The sequence below is a fragment of the Schistocerca americana genome, chromosome 9 (genome assembly GCF_021461395.2).
Source record: "Schistocerca americana isolate TAMUIC-IGC-003095 chromosome 9, iqSchAmer2.1, whole genome shotgun sequence".
Lineage (NCBI taxonomy): Eukaryota > Metazoa > Arthropoda > Insecta > Orthoptera > Acrididae > Schistocerca > Schistocerca americana.
In genome coordinates this window covers 31,899,902-31,917,477 of record NC_060127.1, presented here as the reverse complement: position 1 = coordinate 31,917,477, position 17,576 = coordinate 31,899,902, and the positions used below count along the sequence as shown (strand labels likewise).

The 17,576-nt window shown below is 46.4% G+C and overlaps 1 protein-coding gene across 3 annotated transcripts in view; it reads right to left on the bottom strand.

Moving 5' to 3' along the window:
- Positions 1 to 17,576, bottom strand: part of LOC124551002 (connectin-like) — a 750,563-nt gene that overhangs the window by 89,377 nt on the left and 643,610 nt on the right. For all 3 annotated transcript variants that reach the window (XM_047125840.1, XM_047125839.1, XM_047125838.1), the window contains one exon: positions 1,782 to 1,992. In XM_047125840.1, the coding sequence (XP_046981796.1) occupies positions 1,782 to 1,958 (177 nt within the window). In that variant the 5' untranslated portion in view covers positions 1,959 to 1,992. The remainder of the gene's footprint in view (positions 1 to 1,781; positions 1,993 to 17,576) is intronic.

The window sequence follows — 17,576 nt, the reverse complement described above, 5'->3', positions numbered from 1 at the left end:
GCCTGGAGCGATTTCGTATGACATCAGGAGCACTCTCGTGGTTATCCCACGCAACCTGTCAGCGCGTTTTTACGTCAGTCCGGTGATTCGAGCTGTTGTGCTGCCATTCATGAACAGCATTACCGGGGGTGTTTTCCAACAGGACAACGCTCGCCCACATATCGCTAGCGTAAACCAGCATGCTCTACAGATTGTCGAGATGCTGCCTTGGGCTCTTATATCACCAGATCAGTCTCCGACCGAGCACATTTGGGACACCATCAGGCGACAGCTGCAGCGTCATCCTCAACCAGCATTAACCGTCGCTATATTGACCGACCAAGTGTTACAGGCACAGAACACCTTCACACAAACTGCCATCCGGCACCCTTGCAACAGGGAGCATGCACGTCTGCATGTTTGCAGTCAACATTCTGGCGGGTACACCGGTTGTTAATGTACCAGAATTTCACATTTGCGATGGCTGATCTCATGCTTACAATTACATGTGATCTTGCACTGTTCAAAATGGTTCAAATGGCTCTGAGCACTATGGGACTTAACTTCTAAGGTCATCAGTCCCCTAGAACTTAGAACTACTTAAACTTAACTAACCTAAGGACATCACAAACATCCATGCCCGAGGCAGGATTCCAACCTGCGACCGTAGCGGTCGCGCGACTCCGGACTGAACGACTAGAACCGCTAGACCACCGCGGCCGGCTCTTGCACTGGTAATCACTTAATTATGTCACCTAGACAAATGCCTTGTCACGCCTCTCCCGGCTCCCACGTGGGAGGTACGAGTCCTCCCTCGGTCATGGGTGTGTGTGTGTTGTCGTTAGCGTAAGTTAGTTTAAGTTAGATTAAGCAGTGTGTAAGCCTAGGGACCGATGACCTCAGCAGCTTGGTCCCATATGAACTTACCACAAATTTCCAATTTTTTTTCCAATATGTATACCTCAAATTTGATCACTCTACGTTACATTGTTTTTGTTATGTCCGCACTATAACACAACAAATATTCCGTGATAATCAAATTTATTTGACCTTCTGTCACTCAAAACAAAACTTAAGTTCGACTACACAACACTTCGCTGGCTGTGGCGTCAAGAAGAAATCACAGTCACTAGTAGAGAATAGAAGTCCGAACCACTGCCAACCAGTCGATACCGACGCGTCGTGAGTTTCCAGCCAGGGAGGCCACAGTACGGTTCGGTCGTCGTGAATCCAGCAGCCGGGTGGTAACACAGTTATCGGCGAAGATTGAACTGGTTAAACGGGCTCAAGGAGCTCGCTTAAATCCGCAGGTCCGGCCAATCAGAGTGTCGGTAGATGGCGCCCTTATACGGTAGCTCACTCTGGTGGCGAGGGCAGCGGCGCCAGGGTACTCCGTATCGATAGTGGTGTGTACGCTAACGCTAACCCCGCGACGACGCGTTCACTGGCGCCAGTTGTTGACATCGTGTGCGGCGCCAGCGGTACTCACTGTGTGCCGCGCGTGTTGTAGCACGCCGCGCCAAGTTGACGGCTGCTGTGCGGCGGCCGATACGACAGTTTTTGGTGTGGCAATTTTTTTCCTGTTAGTGTATTTGCTCATCCGTGTGAGACTACGCTACTGCTTTGGCCTCGCCGTTCCTCCAACATGAACACTGGTAGCGGTAGTCACGGATCATGACGGAAGCCACGAAGTGTATGTGGTGGTTGCATTCAGCGTCTTTACAGTTAAACAGAACAGGCAGTACGTGTTAGTGGCAGAGGTATCCACGTGTGGGGTCCTCGTGGCTCTTGTGTGGACTCACCCCGGGCTCCTGGATGTCGCAGATGTCGACCTCCGGCGCGGGGGTGGTGGTCCTGGGGGCGGCGTGTCGGTGCCCGCCGCCGGACTTGCGCCGCGCTGACGCACACGTCGACGCCGCCAGCAGCAGCAGCGCCACGAGCAGCAGGCGGCCGCGCCGCGCCGGCGCCGCTCCACACATCTCCCCCACCAGAGGCACCGCGACGACAGCCAGTCTGCCGAACATTCCATTTACCTTAGCCGTAGTCACGAAATACCAAAGTATCCCGACATCCCCAAACTAATGCGAAATTCCCACCAGTATAAAAGTAGTCTCTGTCATCCATAATGAGCAGGGGACATCAGCTGGTCCAGTAATTATCAAAGAAATTAGGCAACAGCCACATAACTGAGATTTTACTTTATTTCATTCTGATTACGAGTTTCGGCATTCCACTATGCCATCTTCAGACCTCATATACAACTCTCACAATTAAACGATTTGGTCATACACAGCTATATTCACTGAAGAGCCGAAGAAAATGGTACAGGCATGCGTATTCAAATACGGAGATATCTAACCAGGTAGGATACGGCTCTGCGGTCGGCAACGCCTGTATAAGACAAGTGTCTGGCGCAGATGTTAGACCGGTTACAATGGCAGGCTACCAAGATTTAAGTGAGTTTCAACGTGGTGTTATAGTTGACGCAAGAACGATGGGACACAGCATCTCCCAGGTAGCGAAGAAGAGGGGATTTTCCGGCACGACCATTTCACGAGTGTACAGTGAGTATCAGGAATCTCCGATATCGCTGCGGCCGGAAGAAATATCCTGCAAGAACGGGAACAATGGCGACTGCAGAGAATCGTTCAATACGACAGAAGTGCAACACTTCCGCAAGTTGCTGCAGATTTCAATGCTGGGCCATCAACAGAAGTCAGTGTGCGAACCACTCAACGAAACTTTATCGGTATGGGCTTCCGGAGCAGAAGGTCCACTAGTGTACCCTTGATGGCTGCACGACACAAAGCTTTACGGCTCGCTCGGGCCCGTCAACACCGACTTTGGACTGTTGAAGACTAGAAACATGTTGCTTCTCGGAGGAGTCTCGTTTCAAATAGTATCGAGCGGATGGACTTGTACGGTTGGGGAGACAACGCCATCAATCCATGGGCCCTGGTTGTCAGCACAGTACTGTTCAAGCTGGTGTAGGCTCTGTAATGGTGTGGGGCGTGTTCAGTTGAAGTGATGTGGGCGTCCTGAAACGTCTTGAAGTGATGTGGGCCTCCTGAAACGTCTAGGTATGACTCTGACAGGTGACACGTACGTAATCAACCAGATCATATGCATGCATTCATATCCAGCGTGCGTTACGACGGACATGGGCAATTCCACCAGGACTATATGACACCCCACAAGCCTAGAATTGCTACAGAATGGCTCCAGGAACACTCTTCTGAGTTTAAAAACTTCCGCTGGCCACCAGACTCCCCAGATATGAACGTTATTGATTGGGCATATCTGGGATGCCTTGCAACTTGCTGTTCAGAAGAGATCCCCACCTCCTCGTACTCTTACAGATTTATAGACAGCCCTGCAGGAGTCATGGTATCAATTACTTCCAGCAGTATATCAGAAACTGTATTGTACATTGAACCGCGGTCCTACAAACGATTGAAAGTCTTCGATCCGACGTAGCCTTCAGTGGTTCACAATCCCACAACAGACCACAGTAGTCCACCAGCCCCACCCCTGCCCCACACCCCACACTGAACTCAGGGTTATTGTGTGGTTTGGCCCCCGTTGACTCCCTCCCCCTCCTCAGGACAAGTCTCATACAAGACGAGTGTAACCCAATATGTATGAGTGGTAAAGTAATTATGGTGTACACGTACATGGAGACATAGTTTGTGCAGCAATCACTGACATAGTGTAACTGATGCGGAATAAGGGGAACCAGCCCGCATTCACCAAGGCAGATGGAAAACCGCTTTAAAAACCATTCACAGGCCGGCAGCCACACCGGACCTCGGCACTGATCCCTAATCCACTGGGCGGATTCTTGCTGGAGACTGGTACGCCTTCCAGCTCGGGAAGCAGCGCGTTAGACTGCGCGGCTAGCCAGGTGGGCTACTTAGTCCAGTCCATGATACGACATGGTGCGGCAATTCTGCGTGCTGACGGGGGCCCTACACGATATTGGTTCTTCAGTGTATTTCTGGATGTCGCAAACTCAAAACCGTATCCCAAGTGCTTCATTCTTTGACTGTAGATGTGCTCAGTTCTTCGAGAGAAGCACTTGGGATGCGATTTATAATATATAGCGCTGTATGACAATCACATTTATTTTTTAGAGTTGCATTTGAGGCCTGAAGATGGCATAGTGGAATGATGGAACTGATATTAAAAAGAAAAGAAAATAACACCTCAATTACGAGGCTGCTGGAATATTAGATTGATAAAAGTACAAAGGCAGGTGCGGAGTAATGTGTTGTCTGTAGGGAACCAGTAAAAGCACGATGAGTGGGTCAGAAGTACTCAGTTACTTCGCATGGTGACTAGTCATTGGACGTCACTTGACTGACAAAGTCATCAGGAACATTTCAGTGCAGCAGGTCAATGCAGCCTATCCCAAAACAGCGTCTGAGAGAGACAAATTACAGCCGTAGTACGTAGACGAACATAACTGAACGATATGCCTTGGTGACATATTCCAAAGATGAGGCTGAAAAAATATTTCTTGTCTTTAATAGATCATAAATTACAAACAGATGATATATAATACCGATATTAAGCAGCTGAGTGATGCAGCTGTGATGATGCAATTTTTTTTTAATACAAGAGCAATTATAGAAACTGAAATAAAGCAAATCGAGTATGTAAAGGTATAATTTACGACATGGCATGGATAAGATTCTAACTGCAAATAGTACTCATAATCCCATCCGGGCCATGTTGTACATTACCCCTCTTACTCACATACATTTGTCTATAGTTCATTACTTAAAGTGTCATAAATTTTATCTTAGTTAAATAACTTTACGTCGCCTTTACACTGAAATAACCTCGGTTGTTTTATTCCTATTCTAACACGAACATTTTGACCTCTGGAAATGGAGATACTCTGTACGTGCACTAGTTTAAAATCTTTGATCCAACAAAATTTCACTGTATCACATACTTACATTTCTATTTGACGATGACGTAACAGCCAAAAACCAGTTCGTGTGACAAATGATAAATATTGTAGAATATTACACCAGTGGTGTGTTTCAGTAATTATCTTTGGGATTGTTTAGAACGTCACAACTCCAAAACCCAGACTGCAACATTACTGCCATCTCTCGTTTCGGCACTGCTACTCCTGTACAGACGAACAGACACCTCATGAAAGGTGTCCCCAGCAAAGTTCCAGCCATCATAAATGCAAAGATGGGCACACCTAATATTAATGTTGACAAATAGGTGCTCAGATACTTGTGATCAGATAGTGGACATAGCTGCCCACTAAAATTGCAACACCAAGAAAGACTGCAATCAACATTTACTTATTGAGAGTTTCCATGATTGGAGGAAGAATACATGACTACATTTGGTTGCCATCTCTGACAGCAAAGACAGTAGTAGAGCGTATAGGCATCAGAAATAAGCTTGGGTGACAGATACGGATATGTGATACAATCCTGCTTCAGCTCCACGCCACAGTTCAACTAACGTAGTGAATGGTGGGAGATCAGCCCATGATCAGATGGTTTAAATGCCTGTAAAGTTTGGGGAACGTGCTTGCCAGCTGAAGAGTGGGACGTCCCCGTGTCGAAGTAGGTCAGGACAGCATAGGCAACATGTGGTTTTGCATTACCGAAGTAGAAGATAACGTAAAGTAGAACTACAGGAAACCGCCACCAGCCTTAACACTTCACTAAAGTAGCCCTTTCGCCTCATATTACCGGCTACGAAAAACTAAGACGATCGAGTTGTGTGCCAAACAGCAGCCTGTAACATCGCACCGGGTGCTAGCCAGTATAACGACGAATGCCATAGGGCAACCTTTTTTCTTCTTAGATCTTCTATACGTGAGTTCATCCGCCAATACAAAATGGCAATTAGCATTCTCCTAGGATCTTCTACACATGGGAACACCTACCGTGACACAAGCATGGGATTTCTTTGGAAAGACCACCAGATGCCACGTCTGTGTCCTGTGTTGTCGCTGGATTCACTGTGGTTTGTAATGGTACTTGAACCTCTCGATACCAGTAATATTCTACTGTATTTCTGTTAACTACTTAACATATTTCTGAGACAACATTCACATTTGATTTCACTTTTGATACATCGATATGTTTGTAAAATGGTTCAAATTGCTCTGAGCACTATGGGACTTAACAGTTGAGGTAATCAGTCCCCTAGACCTAGAACTACTTAAACCTAACTAACCTAAGGACATCACACACATCCATGCCCGAGGCAGGATTCGAACCTGCGACCGTAGCAGTCGCACGGTTCCGGACTGCGCGCCTAGAACCGGGAGACCACCGCGGCCGGCGATATGTTTATATTGCAATGATATTATTCTTATGTGTGTTCTTCCTTTTGTCACTATGATCATTGACGTACTTGTAATTCTGATTTTTGGGCGCGTAAGCGATTGTTAGTTAGTTGTTAACTTGTTAGAGAGTCGGACCTTGAGAAGGTCAAGTCATGGATGTCATGTTGGAAAGACGCGTATCGTAGTCCGCTTATAAAATGTGAACTCTTAACAGTGACTGTGAGAGAGGTGTTTTCAAGTACGTTTTGTATTGTGATGTTTAGTGTGTCGCGTGATTTCGCAATAAAAGCAGTTAAAAGGAAGTGTAACTTAATTTCGGAGTGCTGATTTTTTTTTTTACATCACCATTGTCCAGAAGAAGTGTATCCTCCAAGAATGGTTTGTGAAGCTCATCTACATAACTTTTGAATATAGCAGGATAAAACCTAGGCCTCTTTGCATCCGAGCTTGGAATCATAGCCACCTAGACTTTCAACGATTGAGCCATGATTTTATGACGAGACCAGCGTGGGAAGCACAAAAAGATGAGTGCCTAGTTGTTTTTTTTATTGTTACATGAAATGACTATTAACTGTGCTCTAATGACACCTGCCACATAATATGACTGTTGTTGCTCGATAATTCAGTATTCAGCAGCGTGAGCAACACCACAATCGTTATTAGATGCTGACCTTTGTTGTGGTAGGGTTGGGCAGGGGAAGCCACGGCAATACCGTGCTGGCAAGACGTCGTCGACCTGTTCGTCCCGGCTGTTGTCTTGATTTAGAAAATCCCATTTTCTGACTCGAAGTGTGTGACATGGCTGTGTGACCGGCCGAGCAGCATGTCTGTCATCTCAGGGGCTAGTCATTTGGGGCCGATGATATCCGGCGTTGTCCTCCACAACCTATCGATTCCATAATCACTTGACAGTCGTGGACTCCTATTCAACATGAGCAGCAGTATCCTTTAACGATACAGTGTAGTTTCTGCACATCACGGTGTAGCTACATCGAATTCCGACATGTTCTGGTGGGTTTATCTCCTTAAATGGGGAAAAACCACCTTCTAGCAACCAATCTCTGTTCAGATTGGATTTGTGAACGAGACATCAGGCGGGTGTCAGCCAAAGGTTGCCGACAAACTCCCAGGATTCGTAGAGAGTGCCTGAAGCAGCAAGCCGAAGATACGGCCCCTCGTCCGGAAACGTCATGCAACGACGCTACAGAGCTTTGAAGTTATGATCATTGGTGCCTCCTGTCGCTTGGATACAGCGTCGGCAGCGAAACGTGATATTGAATTCTGACGGACCGTAGGCGGAACGTCTCGCAATGAAGTTTCCTATTCAGTGATCGCTACTTATTGCCAATGTCACTGGTGGAGCTAGCTGCGTAGGTAAGCCTTGTCTTCTAAGAATGCGATGCTCTGTTGCTTCGCTGGTTGACGGTTTCAGACACGGGTTTCGACATGCAGCTTATTTTTCTCCTGAAACCCCCTGATACCTGCAATGTTTTTCGGTAAACAGGAAAAAAAAATAAAACCTGCAAATGGAAACCCATATCAGAAGCTGTCATCACCGAGGCAACGCAGCATCGCATTCGTAGGAGACAAGACCTGGTCACACAGCAGCTTGTCCATTGTCTCCTTTGACGGTCTTGGCAATCACTCGCGACTACTGAATAACAAACAACATTGCGAGATGTTCAGCCTATTGTTCATCAGCGTACAAAGTCATGTTTGCTGCCGAAGGGGTTGCCTAATGACAGACGCCATGGTCTACAACTTCTGTACTCTGTTTCATCGTTGGATGTCGTTTCCTCAAGACATCCTCTACAACCCCCAGAAACCTGTTGCGACATTTCCGGGACACACTTTATAAAAATTGAGGATGGCCACAATCTATTTACTTTGGTGGTACTGAAATGCTAGTAATTTGCACAGTGCTGGTAATGTCGGCACTTCATGACGATTTGACGTTTCTTGCATACTACAACTGTGGTGTCACCGCCAGACACCACACTTGCTAGGTGGTAGCCTTTAAATCGGCCGCGGTCCACTAGTATACGTCGGACCCGCGTGTCGCCACTGTCAGTGATTGCAGACCGAGCGCCACCACACGGCAGGTCTAGAGAGACTTTCTAGCACTCGCCCCAGTTGTACAGCCGACTTTGCTAGCGATGCCACACTGACAAATACGCTCTCATTTGCCGAGACGATAGTTAGCATAGCCTTCAGCTACGTCATTTGCTACGACCTAGCAAGGCGCCATTATCAATAGATATATAATTTGTGATGCCTGTACCGTCAGACCGATGTACACCACTTCTGGATTAAAGTTAAGTATTACAGCAACTGCGTCCGTTTCTCTAAGTTCTCATTTCCTTGTAATGTTCCACACCTCACGCCAATCTGCGTGAGCTTAAAAGCGTGCATTTCGGCCTCCTCTAGCAACACGGTGTTGGCTCTTCTGCCAACACTTCAACAAGTATGATCCTGAATGAAATTTTCACCCTGCAGCGGAGACATGGCTTAGCCACAGCCTGGTGGATATTTCCAGAATCAGCGCACATTCCACTCCAGAGCGAAAATCTCATTTTGGAAACATCCCCCAGGCTGTGGCTAAGCCATGTATCCGCAATATCCTTTCTTTCAGGAGTGCTAGTTCTGCAAGGTTCGCAGGAGAGTTTCTGTAAAGTTTGGAAGGTAGGAGACGAAGTACTGGCAGAAGTAAAGCTGTGAGGACGGGGCGTGAGTCGTGCTTGGGTAGCTCAGTTGGTAGAGCACTTGCCCGCGAAAGGCAAAGGTCCCGAGTTCGAGTCTCGGTCCGGCACACAGTTTTAATCTGCCAGGAAGTTTCATACAAGCATGATTTTCGCGAATTAAATGTCCGGCGATGCATTACGTCAGATCTCGTTCAGAAATTTTCATTCTCTGTACTGGCAATCGTAATCAAGCACAACTTGAGATTATGTTATCAATGTCATTTCTTATAAGGAAGCTCGAACTACGTGTTATACCATTAGCGACATGTGCGTACGGGAAATAGGAGGACTCATATGTGGTTATCCGATTGAACGACAAATTGTCTGACTTACAATCTTGCACTACCATCGCGTACATTGTGGAGTGCAGTAAAATGGTTACTTTCGGAGAAGTAGAGCAAGATGTGTGAGAAATGAGCGCTCTTACACACGTTTGTAGTACCAAACGTCTAGCAGACCCTTTTCTGCAATTGCATTGATAGCTTCATATTATTTTTACTATTTCTCTGGTCAAAGGAGATAAAATCTATGTAAGAACATAATGTTTACGTGTGTTTTCTTAGTCGCATCGCTGTGCGGAGTAGCCGCTTGGTTTGAGGCCTCATGTCACGGACTGCATGCCCACTCCCGTCAGAGGTTCGAGTCGTCCATCGGACATGGGTATTTGAGCTGCTCTTAGCATAAGTTCGTTTAAGTTAGTTTAAATAGTGTGTACGTCTTGGGACCGATCACCTAAGCAGTTAGTCCCTTAGGAATTCACACACATTTGAACTTTTTTTTTTAATCGCATCATGCGATTTCACACATTGCCAAGCTGATCATAATGATCTGAAATTCGACCGTAAACCGGGTTTGCTATTCGCTCCCCGTGCTAATTCCGAACTGACACAAAGAACGTCAAGTAATACGTAACTGAAGCACGTTCTACAACTTCCTAAAATGTTACGTACAGTTTACTTCTATGTTGACATTTTCATACGGTTTCATCGTCTTCCTCCTTTAAGAAGCTGGAGCTGGTGCTAAGGTGGCGCGCATCCACTGGCTGACTACAGAAAATCGATGTGGAAATTCAGTTGCTACCCGGAAAGGACTCGACTAATATAATTGGTGATAACGAATGCAGCCTCCTGCATAAATCCAATTAGGGAATCCGGTTCGTTAAGCCGGTTACACAGCCGTAAAAAGTGAATCCGAAGGATATTTCGCTGCTGAGTGGGACTCTTTGAGTTGCTAATGAAGCTATATACTATTTGTCCATTAACTTTCACACCAATCAACAACCCGTGTACCTGCACTGAAGCTCATGTCTCATTTACTAGCTTACGAAACAGTGGTGCGACCGATTGCGGATTTAAGAAATCCTAGCGCAACTAGGAAAGTCTTCGGAAATAATGTTTAGATGCACCACAATGGAACAAAAAGGCTGGTATAGTGATGTACCAAGAGGTGGTAGAACTATTCGCGAAAACTGCTGCACGATATTTTTGTGTGTACTGTATCGAGAGTAGATCTTTCAGGCTGTTTCCATTTATATTAGTTAATACACGAAGTGCTTGTATGTAAAGTATTTGGTAAGCATTTTAATACAGCACCTCATCAGTGTAGATAAGATGAAGAATTTAAGCACCTAAAAAAGAACAAGTTATTCTAGCAAAACACTACCTAAAACGTACGTACTCATTAACTGTACTGTTACAACAAGTGCGTGTTAAGACATATATCCCACCTAAAAGTTTCATGATACCATTGTCCCAACTTTACCGTTGTACCCAAATGAAAGAAAAACACAGTGCAGTAAATAATGGAAAATATCGTCACGAACTACAGGCAGATATTATAGCAAAATACACCAGGAAGCACCAAGAGAACACTGGTTTACACGGAGTAGCATTTCAAGAAAATTGTACACAGTAGTTACTCAGACGAAGTTTAAACAAAGCTCTTCCGAATAACACGTAGAAACTAATAGAAAAGCCACCCTTTATTGAGAATGCGGAAGCGTGGGGGATATTAATCGCACTGCACAAAACTAAGACAGAAACACCACCTGAAGCAGCCATGCAGGAATGGTGTCAGAGCCCCTAACGAATACCAATCTTTCAGAATATGGAGGTGTAAGAATTTCCAAAGTAAGCCGTTCTTTGCCACTCATAACTCGCCTATGTGACTTGATGTGCCCAGCCACGAATTCCTTTCCAGGCTCTCCATCTCATTGCAGCGCTTGCACTCCATGTCCTATTATTTGTCGGACATATTTCCCAGACTGTCAAAAAAAGGTTCAAATGGCTCTGAGCACTATGGGACTTACCATCTATGGTCATCAGTCCCCTAGAACTTAGAACTACTTAAATCTAACTAACCTAAGGGCATCACACAACACCCAGTCATCACGAGGCAGAGAAAATCCCTGACCCCGCAGGGAATCGAACCCAGGAACCCGGGCGCGGGAAGCGAGAACGATACCGCACGACCACGAGCTGCGGGCTCCCAGACTGTCTTCCCCTACAGCTTTCACCCTCTACAGCTCCTTGTAGCACCAAGGAAATTATTCCCTGATGTCGCAACATACGAGGGATGTTCAATAAGTAATGAAAAACTTATTTTTGTCGGACAAATTTGGCTGAAAAAAGGTGGAATGCGTTGCTGGACATCGTGGAATATTTCCCACATCAGCCCCTACAGTTTCATGAAGTTCGGATAGGAGCTGGCGCAGTACGTAGCCTTCAAAACGGCATCTTACCGGAGGTGCTCTCCATGCAAAGAGCTGCCCTAGAGTTTCTTTGGCGAAAACCCAGGGCATCACAGATATTCGTAGGCGCTTGCAGAATATCTACGGAGACCTGGCAGTGAACAACAGCACGGTGAGACGTTGGGCGAGGCGTCTGTCATCATCCCAACAATTTCGCGCAAACCTACCCATTCTACCGCGTGCCGGCTGACCACGCACAGCTGTGACTCCAGCAGTGTTGGAACGTGCTGACATCTTTGTTCATAGTGGTGACACACTCTCCTGCCAGTTTCGGTACTCAAAGTTGTGTGTCCGCTCAATACATCGCTGCCTAACGGAAGACTATAAAGAACAAAGAAAGACAATCTGCGTGGACTTCTTTGCGCGTTAAGAGGCTGATTGTAACATTTTTTTTTTCGAATATCATCAGAGGCGATGAAACATGGATTCATCTCTTCGAACGGGAAACAAATCGGCTATTTAAGGAAAGGCAGACGAATGGAAAAACTGGTAGAAGTGGACCTCGGGGAAGATCAGTTTGGATTCCGTAGAAATGTTGGAACACGTGAGGCAATACTAACCTTACGACTTATCTTAGAAGAAAGATTCAGAAAAGGCAAACCTACGTTTCTAGCATTTGTAGACTTAGAGAAAGCTTTTGACAACGTTAACTGGAATACTCTCCTTCAAATTCTGAAGGTGGCAGGGGTAAAATACAGGGAGCGAAAGGCTATTTACAATTTGTACAGAAACCAGATGGCAGTTATAAGAGTCGAGGGGCATGAAAGGGAAGCAGTGGTTGGGAAAGGAGTGAGACAGGGTTGTAGCCTCTCCCCGATGTTATTCAATCTGTATATTGAGCAAGCAGTAAAGGAAACAAAAGAAAAATTTGGAGTAGGTATTAACATTCATGGAGAAGAAGTAAAAACTTTGAGGTTCGCCGATGACATTGTAATTCTGTCAGACACAGCAAAGGACTTGGAAGAGCAGTTGAACGGAATGGACAGTGTCTTGAAAGGAGGATATAAGATGAACACCAACAAAAGCAAAACGAGGATAATGGAATGTAGTCAAATTAAATCGGGTGATGCTGAGGGGATTAGATTAGGAAATGAGACACTTAAAGTAGTAAAGGAGTTTTGCTATTTAGGGAGTAAAATTACTGATGATGGTCGAAGTAGAGAGGATATAAAATGTAGACTGGCAATGGCAAGGAAATCGTTTCTGAAGAAGAGAAATTTGTTAACATCGAGTATAGATTTAAGTGTCAGGAAGTCGTTTCTGAAAGTATTTGTATGGAGTGTAGCCATGTATGGATGTGAAACATGGACGATAACCAATATGGACAAGAAGAGAATAGAAGCTTTCGAAATGTGGTGCTACAGAAGAATGCTGAAGATAAGGTGGGTAGATCACGTAACTAATGAGGAGGTATTGAATAGGATTGGGGAGAGGAGAAGTTTGTGGCACAACTTGACTAGAAGAAGGGATCGGTTGGTAGGACATGTTTTGAGGCATCAAGGGATCACCAATTTAGCATTGGAGGGCAGCGTGGAGGGTAAAAATCGTAGAGGGAGACCAAGAGATCAATACACTAAGCAGATTCAGAAGGATGTAGGCTGCAGTAGGTACTGGGAGATGAAGAAGCTTGCACAGGATAGAGTAGCATGGAGAGCTGCATCAAACCAGTCTCAGGACTGAAGACCACAACAACAACAACAAGGAAAGGCGCCACACCATCGTTCCTCCAAAGAATAATTTCAAAGCCGCACCTCAGCCGGTGGATTCATGGCGTCGGTCGTCTGCGACACTGAGGGAGCTATTCTGTTTGATGTCCTCCCTCATGGCGCAACGATCAACGGTTAAGTGCGTTGTGCTACCCTCAGGATATTGATGAAACAACTTTAGCGTGTTCGTCGCCACATAAATGCAAACTAACTTATCCATCTCCGTGACAACGCGAGGCCTCACCCAAGTCCCCGCACCAGAGGAGTGCTCACATAACTTCGTCGAGCTGTTGTTCCCCGTCCTCCAACCACCCTGGATCTCGCCCCATCTTACTTACATCTGTTTGGCCTAATGAAGGACGCACTCAGTGGGGAGCAGCACAGAGATGACTGGGAGGTTATTACCGCAGCAAGACGTTAGCACCGACGTCGACCACTAGGTTGTACCGTGCGAGTCTATACGCCCTCGCAATAGGGTAGCGGCGTAAGCCCGCCCGACCAGCCGTGTGGTGTAACGCACTGCTTTCCTGGCGGGAAGGCGTGCCGGTCCCCGGCACGAATCAGCCCGGCGGCTCAAGTGTCGAGGTCAGGTGTGCCAGCCAGCCTGTGGATGGTTTTTAAGGCGGTTTACCATCTGCCTCGGCGAATGCGGGCTGGTTCCCCTTATTCCGCCCCAGTTACACTATGTCGGCGATTGCTGCGCAAACACTATCTCCACGTACACGTACACCATACATACTCTATCACGCAAAAATTGGCGTTACACTCGTCTGGTGTGAGACGTTTTTTTTTTTTCTCCCCCGGTCTGTTCAGTTCCTCCTCATAAGTTACGTGATCTATTCATCTAATCTCCAGCATTCTTCTGTACGTCACATTTCCAAAGCTTCTATTCCCGTCCAAAAAAGTTACCGTCCATGTTTCACTTCCATACATGACAACACCTCATACAAATACTTTCAGAAAAGATTTTGTAACACTTAAATCTATTTTCGATGTTAACAAATTTGTCTTCTTTTCTTGCCATTTCCAATCTACATCTAGCATCCTCTCTACTTCGACGCCGGCCGGAATGGCCGAGCGTTTCTAGGCGCTTCAGTCTGGAACCGCGCGACCGCTACGGTCGCAGGTTCGAATCCTACCTCGGGCATGGATATGTGTGATGTCCTTAGGTTATGAAACTTCCTGGCAGATTAAAACTGTGTGCCCGACCGAGACTCGAACTCGGGACCTTTGCCTTTCGCGGGCAAGTGCTCTACCAACTGAGCTACCGAAGCACGACTCACGCCCGGTATTCGCAGCTTTACTTCTGCCAGTACCTCGTCTCCTACCTTCCAAACTTTACAGAAGCTCTCCTGCGAACCTTGCAGATCTAGCACTCCAGAAAGAAAGGATATTGCGGAGACATGGCTTAGCCACAGCCTGGGGGATGTTTCCAGAATGAGATTTTCTCTCTGCAGCGGAGTGTGCGCTGATATGAAACTTCCTGGCAGATTAACACTGTTGTATCGTAGCCAGTACTGCCACCCGAGCCCGCTGCCAAAAGGTTGGCAGCATCAAAGTCCGGACGCCGTCCGCATAAGCAGCGCCAGCGAGACAGGAAATCGCCGCAAGTCTGCGCGCGCCACCGCTGGCTTCTGGGTTCTTAAGCGCTGGAGTCGCGAGCGCTAGCACAGTTCTGTATTCGCCGCTCAGTTGTATACTCGCCACCGAATTGTGTACTTGCTAGTCAGTTGTGTGTTCATCGCAGCAGAGTTGTTGTTTGTCGTCAGCCGACGCTGACCTAGCCGCTCCGACTCGAACTAGACAGATTTCTGTAGACACGGAGTTCACTACTGTTTCTGTATCTTCGTTAATAAAGATAAGTACCGACTTTTATTTAATCAGAGTGTTTGGGTTTTCATCTTTCTGTTCACTGTTCCAGCGGACCGGTCGGCCCGCTATTAAAAGTGTGGCGGTGACTTCGTAAGCCGTTTCTACAGCGAATTGTTTGTCGCTACGAACACCGCCACAAAAAAAACTGTGTGCCCGACCGAGACTCGAACTCGGGACCTTTGCCTTTCGCGGGCAAGTGCTCTACCAACTGAGCTACCGAAGCACGACTCACGCCCGGTACTCACAGCTTTACTTCTGCCAGTACCTCGTCTCCTACCTTCCAAACTTTACAGAAGCTCTCCTGCGAACCTTGCAGAACTTTCGGGAGTGCTAGTTCTGCAAGGTTCGCAGGAGAGCTTCTGTAAAGTTTGGAAGGTAGGAGACGAGGTACTGGCAGAAGTAAAACTGTGAGTACCGGGCGTGAGTCGTGCTTCGGTAGCTCAGTTGGTAGAGCACTTGCCCGCGAAAGGCAAAGGACCCGAGTTCGAGTCTCGGTCGGGCACACAGTTTTAATCTGCCAGGAAGTTTCATATCAGCGCACACTCCGCTGCAGAGTGAAAATCTCATTCTGGTCCTTAGGTTAGTTAGGTTTAAGTAGTTCTAAGTTCTAGGGGACTGATTACCTCAGAAGTTAAGTCCCATAGTGCTCAGAGCCATTTGAACCATTCTACTTCGGCCATCATCAGTTATTTTGCTACCAAAATAACAGAACTCATCTACTGCTTTATGTGTGTCGTTTCCTCATCTAATTCCCTCAGCCTCACCTACTTTAGTTCAACTACATTCCATTATCCTTATTTTGATGTTGTTGACCTTCATCTTGCATCCTGCTTTCAAGACAATGTCCATTCCATTATCCTTATTTTGCTGTTGTTGACGTTCTCCTTTCAAGACAATGTCCATTCCTTTCAACCACTCTTCCAGCTCCTTTGCTGTCTCTCGCAGAATAACAATGTCAACGCGAAATCTGAAAGTTTTTATTTGTTCTCCCTGAGCTTTAATTGCTACTCCAATTTTTTTTTTTTTTTTTTTTTTTTTTTTTTTTTTTTTTTTTTTTTTTTTTCGTTTATTGCTTGCTCAGTGTGGAGATTGAATAATTGAATAACATTGGTACAGGCCTCTCAGCCACTGCTCCCCATCCGTATATATATAGCACACCGTAAAAAATTTGTGAACTCTCTTCCACGTGAGGTCATTATCTAGCGGCAATGTACACGGTAGTCGAGCGACTAATGTTTTCGCAGTTGCTGCGATGTTGCTTCTGGATCAGAATACGTACGCGGTGGCAATATGTTTCAGGGATTTCCTGGCAACGTCTGAGATACTACATTGTTGAAAATTCATTCTTTTCCTTTACGCGGAAGATAAAGGAATGTTAGGACTTGGCTGTTTAGAAAACAGCGTCCCATTTGCGTTTTTTGAAATAGCACAACTCGTTTTGTTCGAAAACTGGACGTCATAACAAGGAGAGACTGTGGTATAGGCTCCCTTGCAGCGGCGAGAGGTCGTTTGCCCCCGGGCATATTTAGGCTGCGCCTGCGGCTTCCCGGAAAACAAACAGCGCCGGAGATGCGATGCAACTGGTAGAGACACGGAACGCGCGGGACTTTAGATTCCGGGAGCACTCCGGCTGTTTGTTGCTTCTGCTTTAAAAGCCAGCCTGACAGCGCAGCCGCGTTTTTCAGGCTCTTCCTTGCTCTGGCTAAGAAGAGCAAAACCGATACCCTTTCGCCGGCTCATGATCCTCCCTCTGTTGTCTTCCGCGCAGTTGTTCAACGTCTGCTCCACCATCGTCCCATAGTCCTCTTTTAATGTGCTACCTGAATACTCAGCATTACATCGGGCTAGTAACTGAGCCGAAATATCATCGATATTGCCAGGAGTTATGTAGTATGACTTAATTAATTCATGGGATGACATTATATTGATTTTATTATTGCATACCGCATGTCCAGAAAGTTTCTAGACTGATTTTATTCGTTGCCTACAAGAGCGACGTCAGTGCAGCGACTACATTGTTGGCAGGACTGGAAACTACACATGTGCATTCGATCAATCGGTTGGGAGCTCGCAGTGTTGAGTAGTGCGGCTGTAATGTGCCATGGCTGTTGCACAACAAATCGCAATGGAGCAACATTTCGTAACCATGTCTTCAAGCCATTCTACGGCATGGAAGAGGAAAGTGTCAGCAGACTCTGGCC